At 39.7% G+C, this 19,712-nt stretch overlaps 1 protein-coding gene across 1 annotated transcript in view; it reads right to left on the minus strand.

Moving 5' to 3' along the window:
* The window catches only part of LRP1B (LDL receptor related protein 1B), a 1,336,604-nt gene that overhangs the window by 141,989 nt on the left and 1,174,903 nt on the right, over positions 1–19,712 (minus strand). The window contains exon 67 of the mRNA XM_043505072.1: positions 10,542–10,658. Within this exon, the coding sequence (XP_043361007.1) occupies positions 10,542–10,658 (117 nt within the window). The remainder of the gene's footprint in view (positions 1–10,541; positions 10,659–19,712) is intronic.

The following is a 19,712-nucleotide window of genomic DNA, read 5'->3' on the forward strand; positions in this document are numbered from 1 at the left end:
ACCTCTTTTTTTTAAAAAAACCCACAGTTTCAACTTTCAAGATGGGAACAACACGAAAAAAACTGGTAAAGCAAATATTTTCAAAAGTAGCTTCTGATTCTGGATGCCTAACTTTCAGAAATGCAGAGCATGCTGCTGATCAGAGCTCCTACTATCTTCAACTAAAGTGCGATACATTTAAGAACTTCTGAAAATTAAGTACAAAGAGTCTCAAGCAGAGCACCCAAAAACTAAAACACCCCAGAATCAGAGGCTAATTTTGAAAAATGTTGCTCAAGCATTTAAGAGTGAAATACATGTATATTGCCATTAGCACCAAGTAGTCTGACTGTTGAATTCTGCAAGATCCAATGCATTTATTCTTCTTATAATAGAATACTCACCAGCAACCACACACCACACAACAAAACCACTAACCCAGGAACCTATCCTTGCAACAAAGCCCGCTGCCAACTGTGTCCACATATCTATTCAGGACACATCAGAGGGCCTAATCACATCAGCCACACTATCAGAGGCTCGTTCACCTGCACATCTACCAATGAGATACATGCCATCATGTGCCAGCAATGCCACTCTGTCATGTACATTAGCCAAACTGGACAGTCTCTATGTAAAAGAATAAATGGACACAAATCAGACGTCAAGAATTATAACATTCAAAAACCAGATGGAGAACACTTCAATCTCTTTGGTCACTCGATTACAGACCTAAAAATGGCAATACTTCAACAAAAAGCTTCAAAAACAGACTCCAAGGAGAGACTGCTGAATTGGAATTAATTTGCAAACTAATACAGTTAACTTAGGCTTGAATAAAGACTGGGAGTGGATGGGTCATTACATAAAATAAAACTATTTCCCCATGTTTATTTCCCCTTCCCCCTCCTCCCTCCCGCACTGTTCCTCACACGTTCTTGTCAACTGCTGGAAATGGCCCACCTTGATTATCACTACAAAAGGGTTTTCCCCCGCCCCGCTCTCCTGCTGGTAATAGCTCACCTTACCTGATCACTCTTGTTACAGTGTGTATGGTAACACCCATTGTTTCATGTTCTCTAGATATATAAATCTCCCCACTGTATTTTCCACTGAATGCATCCAATGAAGTGAGCTGTAGCTCACGAAAACTTATGCTCAAATAAATTTGTTAGTCTTTAAGGTGCCACAAGTACTCCTTTTCTTTTTGTGGATACAGACTAACACGGCTGCTACTCTGAAACCTGTCATTAACTGAACTAGTTCTGCAGTAGTTTTCCATGCAACAGATCAAATGTTGACACTAGTGGATTTTTCAAGTTTATGCAATATTTATCTTATTTTTCTTAAATCCACAGTGCATTGTGCATGTATTTGACCATTCCATTGTCATTTGATTCTCTTCCTGCTCAATATGCAATGGATTGGAGGTTCCAAAATATGATAAATTATGTAAATTAAATAATTTGTGGAAAAAGTAATTCACATGCAAATATTTGTCATGTTTCTGAACTGATTTTCAAAATGTAAGCAAATCAGGTTTTTCATACTGATAATGAATTATTTATAACCAGAGTCCTGATGCTGGGGAAAATGCACACATTGCTTGAAATTCTCAATTCTCTGTTTGGAAAACAAATTTCCAGTGTCTCTGGCATGTATCCATGTGATTTATTTGTGAACTTAGAGGGCTACTGTCACATCAATGTACAGAGTGTTACTGAAAGGAACACATATTAATAGTAATAATAGGTATTAACAGAGTAAGTTCTCTACACATAGAATAAAGGACAGAAACTTTCCAATTCCTTGTGATGTACAAACTCCTTCTTGGTTAAGAGATACTGTTGGATGACTGGAAAGCACTGGCTTTTTTTATCCTGAAAACTCACCTCGTATAATTACCTATTTTGTTTGACTGTATTTCTTTTACACTCCTGCACCATCTTACACAGTTCTGAATATGCATAAATATGCAGCTTATGGATATTTCTTAAGCTGGAGACCAGCTTGCACTTTGTACAGACAAAGTCGCTTCTGTCCTGTGAAAGAAAAACAAACATGGCAAATCTAGTGCAGGTCACAACAGCTGAACACTCTCCATCCATATTACCTTCCTTCTACGAGCTTCCTCAGGACTTGTAATGACTACTCAGAAAAGCAAGCAAGATGTAAGCCTCAGTGGGCTCTCCCCGGCGAACTCCCAGGAAAACTCCCACTGTTAGCCTCTCTGCTGTTCGCTACTCAGCTGGTTCGCAGCTGACTGGCTTTTTATAACAGTCAGGCCCACTCAAGGCTCACCTGGAACAAAGCACTCCCAATTCACACTTTTCAATCAACCAATCAGTTGCATAAGAGAAACTGAAGATTTCCTGGACAGACATCAGGATATGCTTCTACGGACACAATATTCTGAAGATTCAGAGCAGGCTGCGCAGTGGAAACAGGAGGACGGTGAACAAATTTGGCAGCATGTAACCTCCAGAAGAAGAAAGGGGAATGTCCATGTACCAGCAACGCAGATACAGGTAAGCAACCGTTTTCATGTTCTCTTCACAGGTACTAATGCAGAGAGTGGACTAGATGATACATCTGAGGGAAGGGAACAGAAGGAGACTCCGCCGATTGGAAGGCATGAGATGCACTGTCCTAGGGATGGGGGTTCCACGACCACCACTCCCAAGAGAAGGAAGCGGGTGGTGGTGGTTAGGGACTCTCTCCTCAGGGGGACTGAGTCATCTAACTGCTGCCCCGACTGGGAAAACCGACAAGAGTGCTGCTTGCCAGGAGCTAAGATTCATGATGTGATGGAGAGACTGCCGAGAATCATCAAGCCCTCGGATTGCTACCCCTTCCTGCTTCTCCACATGGGCACCAATGATACTACCAAGAATGAAAAGGAGTACTTGTGGCACCTTAGAGACTAACAAATTTATTAGAGCATAAGCTTTCGTGAGCTACAGCTCACTTCATCGGATGCATTTCGGATGAAGTGAGCTGTAGCTCACGAAAGCTTATGCTCTAATAAATTTGTTAGTCTCTAAGGTGCCACAAGAACTCCTTTTCTTTTTGCGAATACAGACTAACACGGCTGCTACTCTGAAAACTACCAAGAATGACATTGAGTGGATCACTGCAGACTACGTGGCGCTGGGAAGAAAGATAAAGGAGTTTGAGGTGCAAGTGGTGTTCTTGTCCATCCTCCCTGTGCAAGGAAAAGGCCTGGGTAGAGACCGTTGAATCGTGGAAGTCAACGAATGGCTACGCAGCCAGGATCAAGTGGAATGCCCCAAGGGTTGGTCCTCGGGCCGGTTTTGTTCAATATCTTCATTAATGATCTGGAGGATGGTGTGGATTGCACCCTCAGCAAGTTTGCAGATGACACTAAACTGGGAGGAGAGGTAGAAATGCTGGAGGGTTGGGATAGGATACAGAGAGTCCTAGACAAATGAGAGGATTGGGCCAAAAGAAATCTGATGAGGTTCAACAAGGACAAGTGCAGAGTCCTGCACTTAGGACGGAAGAATCCCATGCACCGCTACAGACTAGGGACCGAATGGCTAGGCAGCAGTTCTGCAGAAAAGGACCTGGGGTTACAGTGGATGAGAAGCTGGATATGAGTCAACAGTGTGCTGTTGTTGCCAAGAAGGCCAACGGCATTTTGGGATGTATAAGTAGGGGCATTGCCAGCAGATCAAGGGACGTAATCATTCCCCTCTATTCGACATTGGTGAGGCCTCATCTGGAGTACTGTGACCAGTTTTGGGCCCCACACTACAAGAAGGATGTATAAAAACTGAAAAGAGTCCAGTGGAGGGCAACCAAAATGATTAGAGGACTGGAACACATGATTTATGAGGAGAGGCTGAGGGAACTGGGATTGTTTAGTCTGCAGCAGAGAAGAATGACGGGGGATTTGATAGGTTTCAAAGTAGCAGCCGTGTTAGTCTGTATTTGCAAAAAGAAAAGTAGTACTTGTGGCACCTTAGAGACTAACAAACTTATTTGAGAATAAGCTTTTGTGAGCTACAGCTCACTTCATCGGATGCATTTCCGATATAGGGGGATTTGATAGCTCCTTTCAACTTCCTGAATGGGGGTTCCAAAGAGGATGGATCTAGACTGTTCTCAGTGGTAGCAGATGACAGAATGAGGAGTAATGGACTCAAGTTGCAGTGGAGGAGGTTTAGGTTGGATATTAGGAAAAACTTTTTCACTAGGAGGGTGATGAAACACTGGAATGTGTTACCTAGGGAAGTGGTGGAATCTCCTTCCTTAGAAGTTTTTAAGATCAGGCTTGACAAAGCCCTGGCTTGGATGATTTAGTTGAGGATTAGTCCTGCTTTGAGCAGGGGTTGGACTAGATGACCTCCTGAGGTCCCTTCCAACCCTGATATTCTATGATTCTATGAAAAGGAAAAGGAAAAGATGTAGATCAAGAAATATGAGTTCAGTATATTAAATTTACATTATAAAATTAATTTTGTAGGGTAAATTATCATGCTAAATTGCATGCAATAACCAATTATTGGTTACTGTGAATAAGAAAACAGTAGTTTAAAGTAAAAAAGCAATATGAGAGCTTTACGCTGCTCTCACTGCAGCCAATGGAAGATTTGATATTGACTTCAAGGGAGTAGGATTATGACCTCTATTAAAGAAATGTTTAAAAAAAAACAGCTTAGAAACGATTACCTAGCAATAGTAACAGGTATTCCTACTCTGGTTAGTTTCAAGCCATTTTACATTATTTTCTTAATTTTCTTTCAGTTTTATATAGATTTTATGTTCTTTGATTTAATAACAGTAAAGATGTGCTACTTTCTTTTAGACAGGAACAAGACAGCTGACTACTATAGAGTATTCTCTACAATAAAGATTTACCTGAAAAAGAATATTTTTTTCCAGGGGGAAAGGGAGGGGCAGGGAAAGATCTTCAGTAAGAGTGAAGGGAGATAAAAGATGCCCTACACTTTGATTCCAATGTATTCAAATTCAGAAGTAGGTCACCAGGGCTATATACTTCTTTACAACTTTTGTTTTGTTGTTTGGAAGGGAGCACAAATGGCTGATGGTAGACCTCCTTTGATTTAATGTTTTTAGAAGGACTTGCCAATACAAGAACATTCTTCAAGATAGGTATTTTATTGTGAAGAAGCTTGGAATAGGTCTAAACTAAAGCCACTGAAGACAATGGAAGTCTTCCCAATGACTTCAGTGAGCTTTGGCTCAAGACAAAGGAACACATTCTTAATCAGTTATATAAAAGTCAAGTGAAAGGCTCAAGACATTGGAAAAAATGGGTAGTATGGGTTTATGGGTTATAAGAGGTACACAGATAAGGAAAGAGTGACAATTTTCAGTTACACTGTGCAGGAAGCAGAGTTAAATCAGACCAAAGAATGATTTTCACTACACAGGTATTTCATGTTATATTGATAGTAAATAATTCCATGAAAAACTGTTAAACATTTGTTACATTTTCCAACCAATGCTCTATATCACTGCTAATAAAATCCTTTCCCAAAAAACCCTGTGTGTCTGAAGATGTTATATAAAGGTAGATGTAAATACCTGAGCTGAATTTCTAGAAGGCAATTAGTGCATTCAGTACCCTTGAGAAACAACTCATTTTCTGATATCGCTGCCTGACAAACTCTTTGTAAATTCATGTATGTCACGAACAATTTATCTTCATAATAAGTGTAATATATTTTGTCAGATGCTTTTGTACTTCTTTTTCATATATATTTTGTTTTATTACAATTAGTTCTAGTAATGGTCAGAAAGCATATAAAGGTTTTTATAAATCTATTTCAAACATAGCAAGGCTAGTTTATACAGTTCCGTGAGATATCATGATTTTGTAGGTTAATACTTCAATACTAATCTCCCGTTTTCCACTATGATTCAAAATATATATTTGAGAAACCAAAGGAAAAGTTTTTACAAATATTAAGAAAGAGCCAGAAGGACACATATAGAGCAAAATTCACCATTATGCAGACAGCCTGCACAAGGCCTATGTCTCTCAGTTCAGGGTAATTACACCTGTATTCTCCCTTCATGATCCAGCAAGGGCACCTACTCTTAGGCTTCTAGCTTCCCAGTCTTCACCTCTCTTTGGAAGAGATGCACATCTCTCTCCTTCCTGAATGGGTTTTTTCCAGATTGCACAGCTCTCTCCACCTAAACTAGGAATCTGCCAATGAAATCAGTCTGTCTAAGCAGACCTGCTTTACTTTTCGCCTCAGGGATGGTAAATAGTGTAATTATCACAGTTAAATTACCACACAGCTCTTTCTAATCAAGCATATTTATTCTTGAGGTAAAAGCATTACAGAGAAAACTATTAAAAACAATAAAAGAACCCACATGCATGCTAATAAGCTTACCACCAACCAGGGCTCTGGTGAGTGAACAATCCTTCAACACCCACCAAGGGGTTTTGCTGTGGTTACAACTTCATAACCACCTTGGTTCAGAACAAGCACACTCATGAATCTGAGAGCCACTCCTTTATCCATTTTGAGTCTCTGAAGAGACTGTGAATAGGTAATCAGCCAGATAATGGAATTTCTCTTCAAGGACAGCTTCAAAAGGATGAATCTGGCCATGGGTAATTTGCATTCCCTGCCTTCCAGATATTTCCTAGGAATCCCACACAACTTTGTTTGTCTAGCACATTGTTTCAAAGACTTCTATTGAAGACTATAACATCTCCCAAGGTTTATATTAGCCATATCTCCTCCTCAAAGATGTTGCATACAATTGCACAATAATACAAAAACATTTGCATTCTTAATATAATGAACTCCTAAAATACTTAAACTTCATTCAGTAAGGTTTAACTTCATTCAGTAAGGTTTGTCGAAGATATTGCAGCAAATTGCCATTTCTGACACAGTGTGTACCACTTAAGTCTTGCTTTTAGGATTTAAATGGGAGTTACTTGATACATAGGCTGTGTGTATGTGTCCTCTATATGGGGTGAATTTCACCCGTAGTCATTAGTATACTACAGATATCTTTATCTGGGAGTCTAAAGAGCAGCTGACGATTGAAAGGGAGGTTTAATTAGCTAGGTAAATACAAAAATGACAAGCCTAATAAATTAAAAATAAAACCTTGACAGTTGATTACTCCACTGTTATTTTAAAGTTTCTATCACTATTTGTACTGCGAGTTTCAGAGTAGCAGCTGTGTTAGTCTGTATCCACAAAAAGAACAGGAGTACTTGTGGCACCTTAAAGAGTAACAAATTTATTAGAGCATAAGCTTTTGTGAGCTACAGCTCACTTCATTGGATGCATAGAATGGAACATATAGTAAGTATACACACACACACACACACACACACTCACACACATACACACACTCACACACATACAGATAAGCTGGAAGTTGCCATACAAACTGTAAGAAGCTAATTAATTAAGATGAGCTATTATCAGCAGGAGAAAAAACTTTTGTAGTGATAATCAAGGTGGCCAATTTAGACAGCTGACAAGAAGGTGTGAGGATACTTAACTTAAGGAAATAGATTCAATATGTGTAATTACCCAGACACTCCCAGTCTCTATTCAAATCCAAGTTAATGGTATCTAGTTTGCATATTAATTCAAGCTCAGCAGTTTCTCTTAGAGTCTGTTTTTTAAGCTTTTCTATTGCAAAGAAAATAACAGAACACCACTAGAGAAGAGTACCCAGAAGTCACCTACTACAGGACAGGCCCAACAAAGAAAATAACAGAACGCCAATAGCCATCACCTTCAGCCCCCAACTAAAACCTCTCCAACACATCATCAAGGATATACAACCTATCCTGAAGGACGACCCATCACTCTCACAGATCTTGGGAGACAGGCCAGTCCTTGCTTACAGACAGCCCCCCAATCTGAAGCAAATACTCACCAACAACCACACACCACACAACAGAACCACCAATCCAGGAACCTATCCTTGCAACAAAGCCTGTTGCCAACTATTTCCACCTATCTATTCAGGGGACACCATCATAGGGCCTAATCACATCAGCCACACTATCAGAGGCTTGTTCACCTGCGCATCTACCAATGTGATATATGCCATCATGGGCCAGCAATGCCCCTCTGCCATGTACATTGGTCAAACTGGACAGTCTACGTAAAAGAATGAATGGACACAAATCAGATGTCAAGAATTATAACATTCAAAAACCAGTTGGAGAACACTTCAATCTCTCTGGTCACTCGATTACAGACCTAAGAGTGGCTATCCTTCAACAAAAAAGCTTCAAAAACAGACTCCAAAGAGAGACTGCTGAATTGGAATTAATTTGCAAACTGGATACAATTAACTTAGGCTTGAATAGAGACTGGGAATGGATGAGTCATTACACAAAGTAAAACTATTTCCCCATGGTATTTCTCCCCCCCACCCCATCCCACCCCCACTGTTCCTCAGATATTCTTGTTAACTGCTGGAAATAGCCTACCTTGCTTGTCACCATGAAAGGTTTTCCTCCTTTCCCCCCGCCCCCTGCTGCTGGTGATGGCTTATCTTAAGTGATCACTCTCCTTACAGTGTGTATAATAAACCCATTGTTACATGTTCTCTGTGTGTGTATATCAATCTCCCCTCTGTTTTTTCCACCAAATGCATCCGATGAAGTGAGCTGTAGCTCACGAAAGCTTATGCTCTAATAAATTTGTTAGTCTCTAAGGTGCCACAAGTACTCCTTTTCTTTTTGCGAATACAGACTAACACGGCTGCTACTCTGAAACCTAGATTCAGCCTGCAACTAAAACCTCTCCAGCACATCATCAAAGATTTACAACCTATCCTGAAAAATGATCCCTCACTCTCACAGATCTTGTGAGACAGACCAGTCCTTGCTTACAGACAGCCTTCCAACCTGAAGTAAATACTCACCAGCAACCACACACCACACAACAAAAACACTAACCCAGGAACCTATCCTTGCAACAAAGACCGATGCCAACTCTGTCCACATATATATTCAAGTGACACCATCATAGGACCTAATCTCATTAGCCATACCATCAGGGTGCTCGTTCACCTGCATATCTACCAATGTGATATATGCCATCATGTGCCAGCAATGCCCCTCTGCCATTTACATTGGCCAAACCAGACAGTCTCTACGCAAAAGAATAAATGAACACAAATCTGACATCAGGAATCATAACATTCAAAAACTGGTAAGAGAACACTTCAACTTCTATGGCCACTCAGTTAAAGATTTAAGGTGGCAATTTTGCACAGAAAAGCTTCAAAAACAGACTCCAATGAGAAACTGCTGAGCTTGAATTAATATGCAAACTAGATACCATTAACTTGGGTTTGACACAAAAGTTTCTCATGTGGGAAGTGCCCAAAGTTATGCACATAAATCTATAATTAGGGTTATAAATTACATGGCCTGATTTTCAGAGGTGCTGAGTACCTATACCTCTAATTGTCTTGAATGTGGATTTGGGTGTCTAACTTTAGTCATCCACTTTTGAAAATTCTGACCAAAATGTTTTACTTCACAGGGACTGACTACAAATAACACATTCAGATCTCTGAAGAGGGGACAGGATGTCTTCCACACTGACTGGCAAAAAGCCAAGCATGTAGCCTTTTCTTGGATTTTATAAGAAAGAAAGAAAAAAAAAGATAAGAACCCAGGTATTAAACTGCAGGGGTGGCAGTACAAAGTAATGTATAGGATTTTGTCTCTAAAAATTCCTGACAGTGATACTGATGGCTAGATGTTGCCCCTTTGACTCATGATTAAATTTCAGGGCTCAAAGATGAAAGGAACTCACCCCTTCATGTGAAGGTGTCACACATTATTAAGCTAAAGCTGTTGTTACGGGTCTTTATTGGGAGTAGCTAGCTCATACATTTCAAAATGTATGCAAGAAGCCCTAATCTGCACTCCATATTCACAGTGAGGAAAAAGGTGAATTAGTCCCGTTAGCTTAAATGGGGATCACTTTTTGAGCAATGTGAAAGTCAATGTGGATAAGGATTTCAGAAGTGAACCTGATTAGATTTAAAGTATGGAAGTTCCCCTACTGATTATACAAAGTGTAACAGGCTGGAAGAACAAATTATCCCATTGTTCACTGGTATCTATGCTCTCTGGAAAGTGTTAGGAGGGTTTGCTGACTCAGTGATGCTGCTGACTCATGGATACACCTGAATATAAGAAATATGGGAGTCACCTTCACACAGAGAAGTTCGATTAGCCAATCATCAGTTTTTAACTTGCTCTCCACTTACCCTCTAACCTTATTGTCATATGTCAAGCGTTCTACTGCATATTCATATTATGCAGAATTGTGCATGATACTCTCTTAATTGGCTACAGATCTTTATGGAAATAATTCAGATATGAGACTTTCAGAGTTGTCATTTTGGATTCAGGTCAACTGATTCTGAATGTGTCAGACTAAACATGACTACAAATGACAATGCAAAGAGTAGGATAGATAAAATCAAATGGACAGCTTATCAGTATAGAAAAAGTTTCCTCCTGGTTTATTGAATAGGCTGCAAGATTTACTTACTGCAGTTTTCTTCATCTGAATTATCACCACAGTCATTTTGGCTGTCGCATCTCCAGTGATCTGGAATACAGTTGTTGTTTTTGCATTGGAATTCATGAGGCCCACAAGTCTTTTTATCTGCAATGAATATACCACCATTTGCATCAATGTATTCCATAAAGGCAGAACTTAAAAGATTGCTACTAAAAGGGGTGGGATAATAATATTCCAAGATATATGTCAAATTAAGGAATCCTTACATTTTAAGTGGTACTTATCTATCAAAGACAAAGAACTATTTTACAAGGCAGCCCCATTGCAACTCTATTCTATTGAATTCTATTCCATACACATTCTTATACCACACTCATCAGTAGCGCATTCAGCAACATGACTACACATCTGTCACGTTTCTCAAGATTATATTGACCCATGACCAAAGCAACACTAATTATCATACAATAAATAAAAATTTTAAGTAGTGTTTTTGTAGCCATACCAGTCCCAGGATATTAGAAAGACAAAGTGGACAAATATCTTTTATTGGATCAACTTCTGTTGGTGAGAGAGCTCAAAGACTTGTTTCTCTCACCAACAGAAATTTGTCCAATAAAAGATATTACCTCACCCACGTTAACTAATAAAAAAGAATTCTCAGCTTTCAGTTTGGATTTTGATAGAGGAAAACTAAGACATTTTTAATTGATAAGTGGCTGTTCTGAAGCTTTTTTGAACTGAAGTAATGTGAGAAGTTGTATTCCGGATAACATTTCAAATAAAAAAAAAAACCTGAGGTATAAACGCCACAGTATCCCGCTGTTGCTAATGGTAGAAATTGTGAAATTGTGCAAAATTCAGAAGTGACATGTACGTTAGCATGAAGGGGTTTAACTTAGACTCTCTTAGAGCTATTTATATCCATTATATTGATGGGTCATGGACTGTAAGTTGGTACAAATGACATAGAGAAGAAAGTATTTATTAATATGTTGAACAGCACTGGACCTAGTACAGACCCCTGAGGGACATCACTATTTACCTCTCTCCATTCTCACCATTTATTCCTACCTTTTGTTTCCTATCTTTTAACTGGAGTGCCTGGCAATGCTTTCAGGATCATCTAATGATCCCTAATTTAATTTAATGACAAGCCTTTAGTTATCTTAATCACCCTGACTCTGTTTATAAAAAAAAATTCTCTGCCCCAAAGGCAGAAGCTGGGAGCAGCACAGACCTCATCACTAGGGCTCTGTGTTTGTCATGGAACTCACGGATCATGTGACTTCCTGTGACCTGTGTAACTTCTGCAGCAGCCAGTGCTCAGGTGGCTCTAGGGACAGCCACACCAGCCGTTGCTGGAGTGATTTCGCAGCCAGATGCTTGGGTGGCCCTGCAGCCAGCCGCACCAGGCCCCTCTCCCTACAGCTGGTGCCACGGGTCCCGCAGGGCTTCCTCACAGCTGCTGGTGCCACAGGTTTCCCCCTTCAGACAGCCCCTCCCCCAGGGTGCAATCAGGGCTATAGAATATAGAATATCAGGGTTGGAAGAGACATCAGGAGGTCATCTAGTCCAACCCCCTGCTCAAAGCAGGACCAACACCAACTAAATCATCCCAGCCAGGGCTTTGTCAATCTGGGCCTTAAAATCCTCTAAGGATGGAGTAACCCATTCCAGTGCAACTCCCTAGGTAACCCATTCCAGTGCTTCACCACCCTCCTAGTGAAATAGTGTTTCCTAAGATCCAACCTAGACCTCCCTTACTGCAACTTGAGACCATTGCTCCTTGTTCTGTCATCTGCCACCACTGAGAACAGTCTAGTTCCATCCATTTTGGAACCTCCTTTCAGGTAGTTGAAGGCTGCTATTAAATCCCCGCTCACTCTTCTCTTCTGCAGACTAAATAACCCCATTTCTCTCACCCTTTCCTTGTAAGTCATGTGCCCCAGTCCCCTAATCATTTTTGTTGCTCTCCGCTGGACTCTCTCCAATTTGTCCACATTCCTCTGTAGTGGGGGGCCCAAAACTGGACACAGCACTCCAGGCCTCACCTGTGCCAAATAGAGGGGAATAATCACTTCCCTCCATCTGCTGGCAACACTCCTACTAATACAGCCCAATATGCCGTTGGCCTTCTTGGCAACAAGGGCACACTGCTGACTCATATCCAGCTTCTCAGCCACTGTAATCCCCAGGTCTTTTTCGGCAGAACTGCTGCTTAGCCAGTCGGTCCCCAGCCTATATTGTTGCATGGGATTCTTCCTTCCTAAGTGCAGGACTCTGCACTTGTCCTTGTTGAACCTCAACAGATTTCTTTTGGCCCAATCCTCCAATTATTCTAGGTCACTCAGACCCAAACCCTACCCTCCAGCGTATGTACATTCCCCGCAGTTTAGTGTCATCTGCCAAACTTGCTGAGGGTGCAATTCATCCCATCATCCAGATCATTAATAAAAATATTGAACGAAACCGGCCCCAGGACCAACCCCTCGGGCAATCCGCTTGATACCGGCTGCCAACTATACATTGAGCCATTGATCACTACCCGTTGAGCCCGATAATCTAGCCTGCTTTCTATCCACCTTATTGTTCATTCATCCAATCCATACTTCTTTAACTTAGCTGGCAAGAATACTGTGGGAGATTGTATCAAAAGCTTTGCTAAAATCAATATATATCATATCTACCACTTTTCCCGTATCAACAGAGCATGTTACCACATCATAGAAAACAATCAGGTTGGTCAGGCATGACTTGACTTTGGTGAATCCATGTTGACTGTTTTTGATCACCTTCCTCTCCTCCAAGTGCTTCAGAATGGATTTCTTTAGGACCTGGTTCATAATTTTGCCGGGGACTGAAGTAAGGCTAATAGGTCTGTAGTTCCCCAGGTTCTTTTTCTTCCCCTTTTTAAAATATGGGCACTATATTTTCCTTTTTCCAATTGTCCAGGACCTCCCCTCAGTCACCACGAATTTTCAGAGATAATGGCAAATGGCTCTGCAATCACATCAGCCAACTCCCTCAGCACCCTTGGATGCATTAGATCTGGACCCAGGAATTGTGCATGTCCTGCTTTTCTAAATAGTCCTTAACCTGTTCTTTCACCACTGAGGTCTGCTCACTTCCTCTCCATACTGTGTTGCCCAGTGCAGCAGTATGGGTATTTACGATACATAGGTCACATGCCGTAATTTTTTGTTTCTTGCCTGTGACCTGTCCATGACTTTTACTAAAAATACCCATGATTAAATCATAGCCTTACTCATCACATATCACACTCAAGCTGTGTTGCAGTTAAGAGCTCCGTCTAGGGTAGGATATGTACTGTGAACAGACCTCAAGTATGAAACCTGGTGGGATGGGAGGGGCTAGAGCCCTCCCCCAAATGGAACCCATCTAAACTATAGGCATATTTATGCAACAGAGTACTAAGTGATATATTGGCCAATGGGTGTGTTTACACTTATAATGCTACAATTAATTGGAGCTATACCCACAAATCTAGTGAAAAATATAGCGTTTTCCCACACTTTTGATTTAATCACTCACTGCATCAGAGACAGGATATCTGCAGTATATAAAACCAAAATGAAATTAGTTTTCTTCAGTCAGCACGTAGGATTTTGAAACAAGCATTTACACTCACAACATATGATTATGGATAAAACCTTTTGCGGATGCATGAGCAGTTCAGAACAGCAGCAGCACTTTTCCAATGGGATGCAGCTATTTTTGTGTTTCGTTTGCATTTTGATTTTTTTCTGTTGTACTTTATTCTTTCAGGTTCAAGGGAGATGGGGGGAAATGATAGAGAGCCTTGCAAAGTAAAAAAAAAAAATTACCAGTGACATATTTTCTTTGCATAAAAGTACATCTATAAGAAGTTTGTTTTATAAAAGCCACAATGACATTTTTAAAATTACATGTCACTGCAACGGAGTGCAGAGACTGCATTTGATGTGCCCCAAACAGCTCCTAGCTGTGCTTATGCTTCAAGCCTGGCTTTGTGCAAACCTAGGAGTTAGAATGAGATATCAAAATAATTTTTGAATGTGCTTCACCATGAGTATGTGTCCTGGTCTCTCGTAGTCTTTACCTTTAAAAATCTTCACCACCTTGACAGGCCCTACCTAGCTGATCCAGTTACTTATTGCTGCAGTGCTCACTCCTGCCTTTGCTCCAATATTCCCAGCCATTTCTACCCACTAGTTCACTTCACCACTTTCTCCAATGCTGCTTCTTGCACATGGGAAAACTCATTGATAAAATCCATATACCCATTAGTTTCCTTTTTCAAACCTCTTTTTAAGACTCCCTCTGCCATGATCTGTACAAAATCCTTGATTATGATCATGATGAATTATGACGACATTTTATACACACACAGGACAGACTTGTCCTCAAATAACCGCCCCCCACCCCCACAAAACATGTAACTAACAAAACTTTGGCAACTACTGATTCTCATCTTTCTTTCTTTCTAAACAACAATACAAGACACCCATACAAAAAGCTGTAGGTACCCCTAAGAATATTACAATTAAAATAATGACCATCCAACAACAAAAAATTATATAATTCATTTATCAGGACACTAAATCTAAGCAGCAATGCAGGTCCTTCAAGTTCTCCAACCCCAGAAACAAAGCTTCTGCTTTCACAAAAGACCATGAATAATAAAAAGCTTTTAGAGAGTATATGGTACATTCCCACTCTCAACTATTAGTCTGTCTGTGTCTTTTAGATCAGTGGTTCTCAGCCAGGAGTATGCATACCCCTGGGGGTACCCAGAGGTCTTCCAGGGGATACTTCAAGTCATCTAGATATTTGCCTAGTTTTAAAACAGGCTACATAAAAATTACTAACGAATTCAGTACAAACTAAAATTTCATACAGACAATGATTTGTTTATACTGCTCTATATACTATACACTGAAATGCAAGTACAATATTTATATTCCAGTTGATTTATTTTATAATCATATGGTAAAAATGAGAAAGTAAGCAATCTTCAGAAACAGCGTGCTGTGACACTTTTATATTTTTATGTCTGATTTTGTAAGCAAGTAGTTTTTAAGTGAGGCAAAACTTGGGGTGCACAAGATAAATCAGACTCCTGAAAGGGGTACAGTAGTTTGAAAAGGTTGAGAGCCATTGTTTTAGACTGTAAACTCTCTGTGGCAGGGATCATCTCTATCTGTGTTTGTAGGATGCTCAACAGAATGGGGCTTCAATCGCAGCTGGGACTTCTGGGTACTATGGTAACATATATAGTTAATACTAAAATACTAATATTACTGATAATAATAAAAGTTGAGTAACTAGGATCCCAATTCAGCCAAGCACTTAAGAATGTGAGTAATATTAAGCATTTGCCTAAGTGCTTGGCTGAATTGAGGCCTAAATCGCTATTGATACTTAGGGCCAGATTTTTAAAGGTATTTAGGCTCTATGACGGAGCTAACTCACCAGACAATGTGTCCACACATGGTTGGGTATGGTGTTGCAGCAATTCTGCCTCAGTTTCCATACCAGACAGCTGCTTGGTTCTGTAACAGTCAGTTTCTCACAACTCCAGTCAGGTTGTTTCACCCTTTCTGAGGCAATAAAAAGTTCCACCGATAAAAAGGCCTTTGGCTCTGTATTGGGTTGTCAATCTCAGCCCTGACCTGGGCTCTATAGTCCTTACCCGCCTCTTCCTCAAGGATGCTTTCCTATCCCCCTTTCTGTGGGAGATAGGGGAACTCAGGCCTGTGCTTTTCTTTGGGTTTAAATAGCTAAGACCTCTCCTTACAAGCCCTTGCTACTTCATACCATGGTCTATCCACAGGTGCCTTTCCCAGGACTATGTCTTCCAGTTCTCTCTCTTGGAAAGTCTGCCTCCTTGTATGGCTTCCTTGCAGTCTGCTGCTGAGGAGCTTCTTCTTGGCAGTTCCCAGACTCTCTAGCAGCTTTCTAGAACCCATTCACCCCAGCTGTCCTCTCTTTTCAAGGCCAATTCCAGGCTATAAGCTACCTACGGCAGCTCTTCTCTCTTCAGTCCTCACCTATTCTTCTTCTTCTTCTTCTTCCTCCTGGATTTTGTGGTGCAGCAGACTCACTTCCTGAATCTATGATCGCCATTCACTGGACTTCATAAATGGGTTATGACTTAAAGTCTGTTTTTTTAAAGAATTGCAGGATAGTTTTTATAACTGGGCCCCATTTTTCTTGTATTCTGAATAGGGGTTCCACTAGCAAGTTTCCACAAGGTATTTTCCTAACTCTTTCTATATCTCCAGCACTTTTTTCTGAACCACTTTGCACTCCACAGCTAAGAACACAAGGATAGTGGAGGTCAAACCCCTGTGGAGTGCAAAGTGGCTCAGGAAAAAAGTGCTGGATATAGAGTAAGAGCTAGGAAAATATCTGGTGGAAACTTGCTAGTGGAATGCAAAAACAAAGAACAAGTACGGAAGTTCCTTAAGATAATGGTGCTAGGAAAGCTAAAAATAGTTGTCAACTTAAATTCCTTTAAAAATCCACTACCTACTAGCAAAAATAATTTCTTGCCCTTTGACATTTTAATGGTTTCAACATTTTACTCTTCTTCTAAATAAATCGTAAAACCTTCAAATCACAAAATTTAAGGGGAACAATCTATCCCAAAAATGTTCAATGCTTTAATAGCTAACATTCCTCTGAGTGAAATCTATATTTATATATATTCTTTAACTCAGTGATTCTCAGACCTCATTCACTCTTTCATTTACAATATATTTTACTGACCAAGTATTTATCAACTGCAACTGATTAATAACATACTAAAAGCAGTATGGTTCATAATTAAATCACAGTGTTTTAGTATCATGTGCCGCAAAGAGCTGCAGGAGACATATTAAAGAGCTATTTGCAGTTCACAAGCCTCAGTCTGAGTATCACTGCATTAACTCATTATTATTGAAAATACTTTTACTTTAAGTAGATCCTACTGAAAATATTTTTCTTCTAAAATTAATGTTTTGTCTGTAAGAATGTTAATAGATTGTATTCTGAATTAAGTTTCAGGATCAGTAACCTTTTCTTTCTTCATAATTGCAAAGGGACTTCTCATGTTTATTAAACTTGACATATTCAGGGAAAAATGATGATTTTGTATCAATCGCAGAAGCCAGTCCTTTGGCAGTAATTCCAGAGTCGTTCTACATTTGATTATGTATTATTTGATTTATTCAAAGAAATAAGAATGATGTCAATTTGCAAAAAAGAAAATTTGCATTTATTTGTTCATTTCATTAATGGCAACTAAAAATTATAACAGAAAATCAGAAAACTTCTTTTAAAAACATCTCATTTTTGGACAACTTAATCATGTTTCACCAGAAATACGCAACTAAGTATCACATATAGTCCCAACCTAAAAAAAAAATTGCCTTGATGTTTTCAACTCTGAATGTCCATTGCATTTCTGAAAATATTTTCATGGCTCCTGCAGAAACAATCAGTAAACTTTTCCATCATTGAGTAGATACTAAAAACTGAACAATTTCGCATTGTCAAGAAGCAGGAAATTCCAGCTCTGATGTCAAAAAGGAATGAAAGAATCTTTACGATTCCAGGCTAATATTTGCTTTCAATATAAACATTGCTACTCTTCATATTATCACAAGAATCATAAACTTGTCTACCACTATACTAGATCATCACTCTTGTCTAATCTTTTCAAACCAGTGGTTTCCAGAGCATCCACTGCTGGGAGAGCTCTTGATGCTAGTGCCAAGAAGTTAATTGGTTCTTTAAAAAATATCTATTCAGATCAGCCTTCCTCCAATGGTCAAGAATCACATTTTTAAAAATCCTGAAATGCCCGAATGGTCACAAATAAGAATGATGCAAAGTGCTAATGACCTCTGTTCCCATGGCTAATATTTTATGTAAATCTAATTATGACCACATAATGTGAAAATTGATACTCCATTCTTGTACTATGTACTTTTATTGGCAAATAAGAGGTAGAGATTCTAGAGGCTTCATTTCAAAGTCTGATGAGGTTGGGGGCTTTGTGTAATATTGTTGCTGTTCTCTCCCTGTGCTTTGTGCCTTGATATTTTTTGTGGATGCTCCACCTCATCCAACAAGTTGGAACTCAGAACTACCAACTTCAAACACTGAGTGATGAAGTGCTTTGGAGACAGAGAAGTCTTCTAGTGGTGGGATTTTGTAGGTTATGACATAGATAACTTTGGCGGTGAAGCTACCTAACTGCACTTGCCAAGGCAGAAGCTAGATTTCTGCCAGTGTATCTAGCATCTACGCTGAGCCTCACTGCTCAGCCATCTTGGCTGACACAGACTGTTGTTTTGAGGATTTACCACTTGAGGAACTCCAGGACAACCTCATACTGGATATAAAAGAGTCTCTATGAGGTGCCTCAATTCTTCGGATGACATCTGAAAGTGAATCCGATATCCCTGCAACTAGTAACTGACTCTAAGGTAGTGCAAGTTCATGTACTGCAGTTATTGTTCTGCCTCAAAGACATGGTTTGAAGATGCTGAATAGTCTTCCTTACTCCACAGTCAAGAACCAGAGAGTTTGATCTGTCTCAGACTAGGGGTTTGAGACGCAGTGGATAGTATCGTTAGAGACAGTATAGGTCCTTGGGATGGGAAAAGCATAATGCACAACAGGATCCCCTTCCTATGGATTTTCCCTCCACGGAAGGCCCTCCCAAACCTCTCTCTACAGGTGGGAAAAACAAGAAAATTTTGCAAATTAACAAACTTAACAAATTATTCTGTCTACTTTTCTGAGAGGATGCCATAAGGTTCAAAATCATTAATGCCACCAGATTTATACTGCTTTAGAGAAATCTCATTTTCAATGCCACTACTGTTAATTATTATAATGTACTTTCATAATAAAATAGTTGATTCAAAATTATTTTAGCAATTTTCATAACCTACATAAAATACATAATAGTATGGGTCTGCTTTGTACTATTTCAAAAAAACTAATTCTGATTATAAGACAATGTTTAGGTTTATATACAGTTTGGTATATTACTTCTATTATTTGAGAGACAAGGTGGGTAAGGTAATATCTTTTATTGGACCAGCATCTGTTGGTGAAAGAGACAAGCCTTTGAGCTTATGCTGATATTTTCTTCTTCCTTTCCCAGACCTGAAGAAGAGCTCTGAGTAAGCCTGAAAG

The sequence above is a fragment of the Dermochelys coriacea genome, chromosome 11 (genome assembly GCF_009764565.3).
Source record: "Dermochelys coriacea isolate rDerCor1 chromosome 11, rDerCor1.pri.v4, whole genome shotgun sequence".
NCBI lineage: Eukaryota > Metazoa > Chordata > Testudines > Dermochelyidae > Dermochelys > Dermochelys coriacea.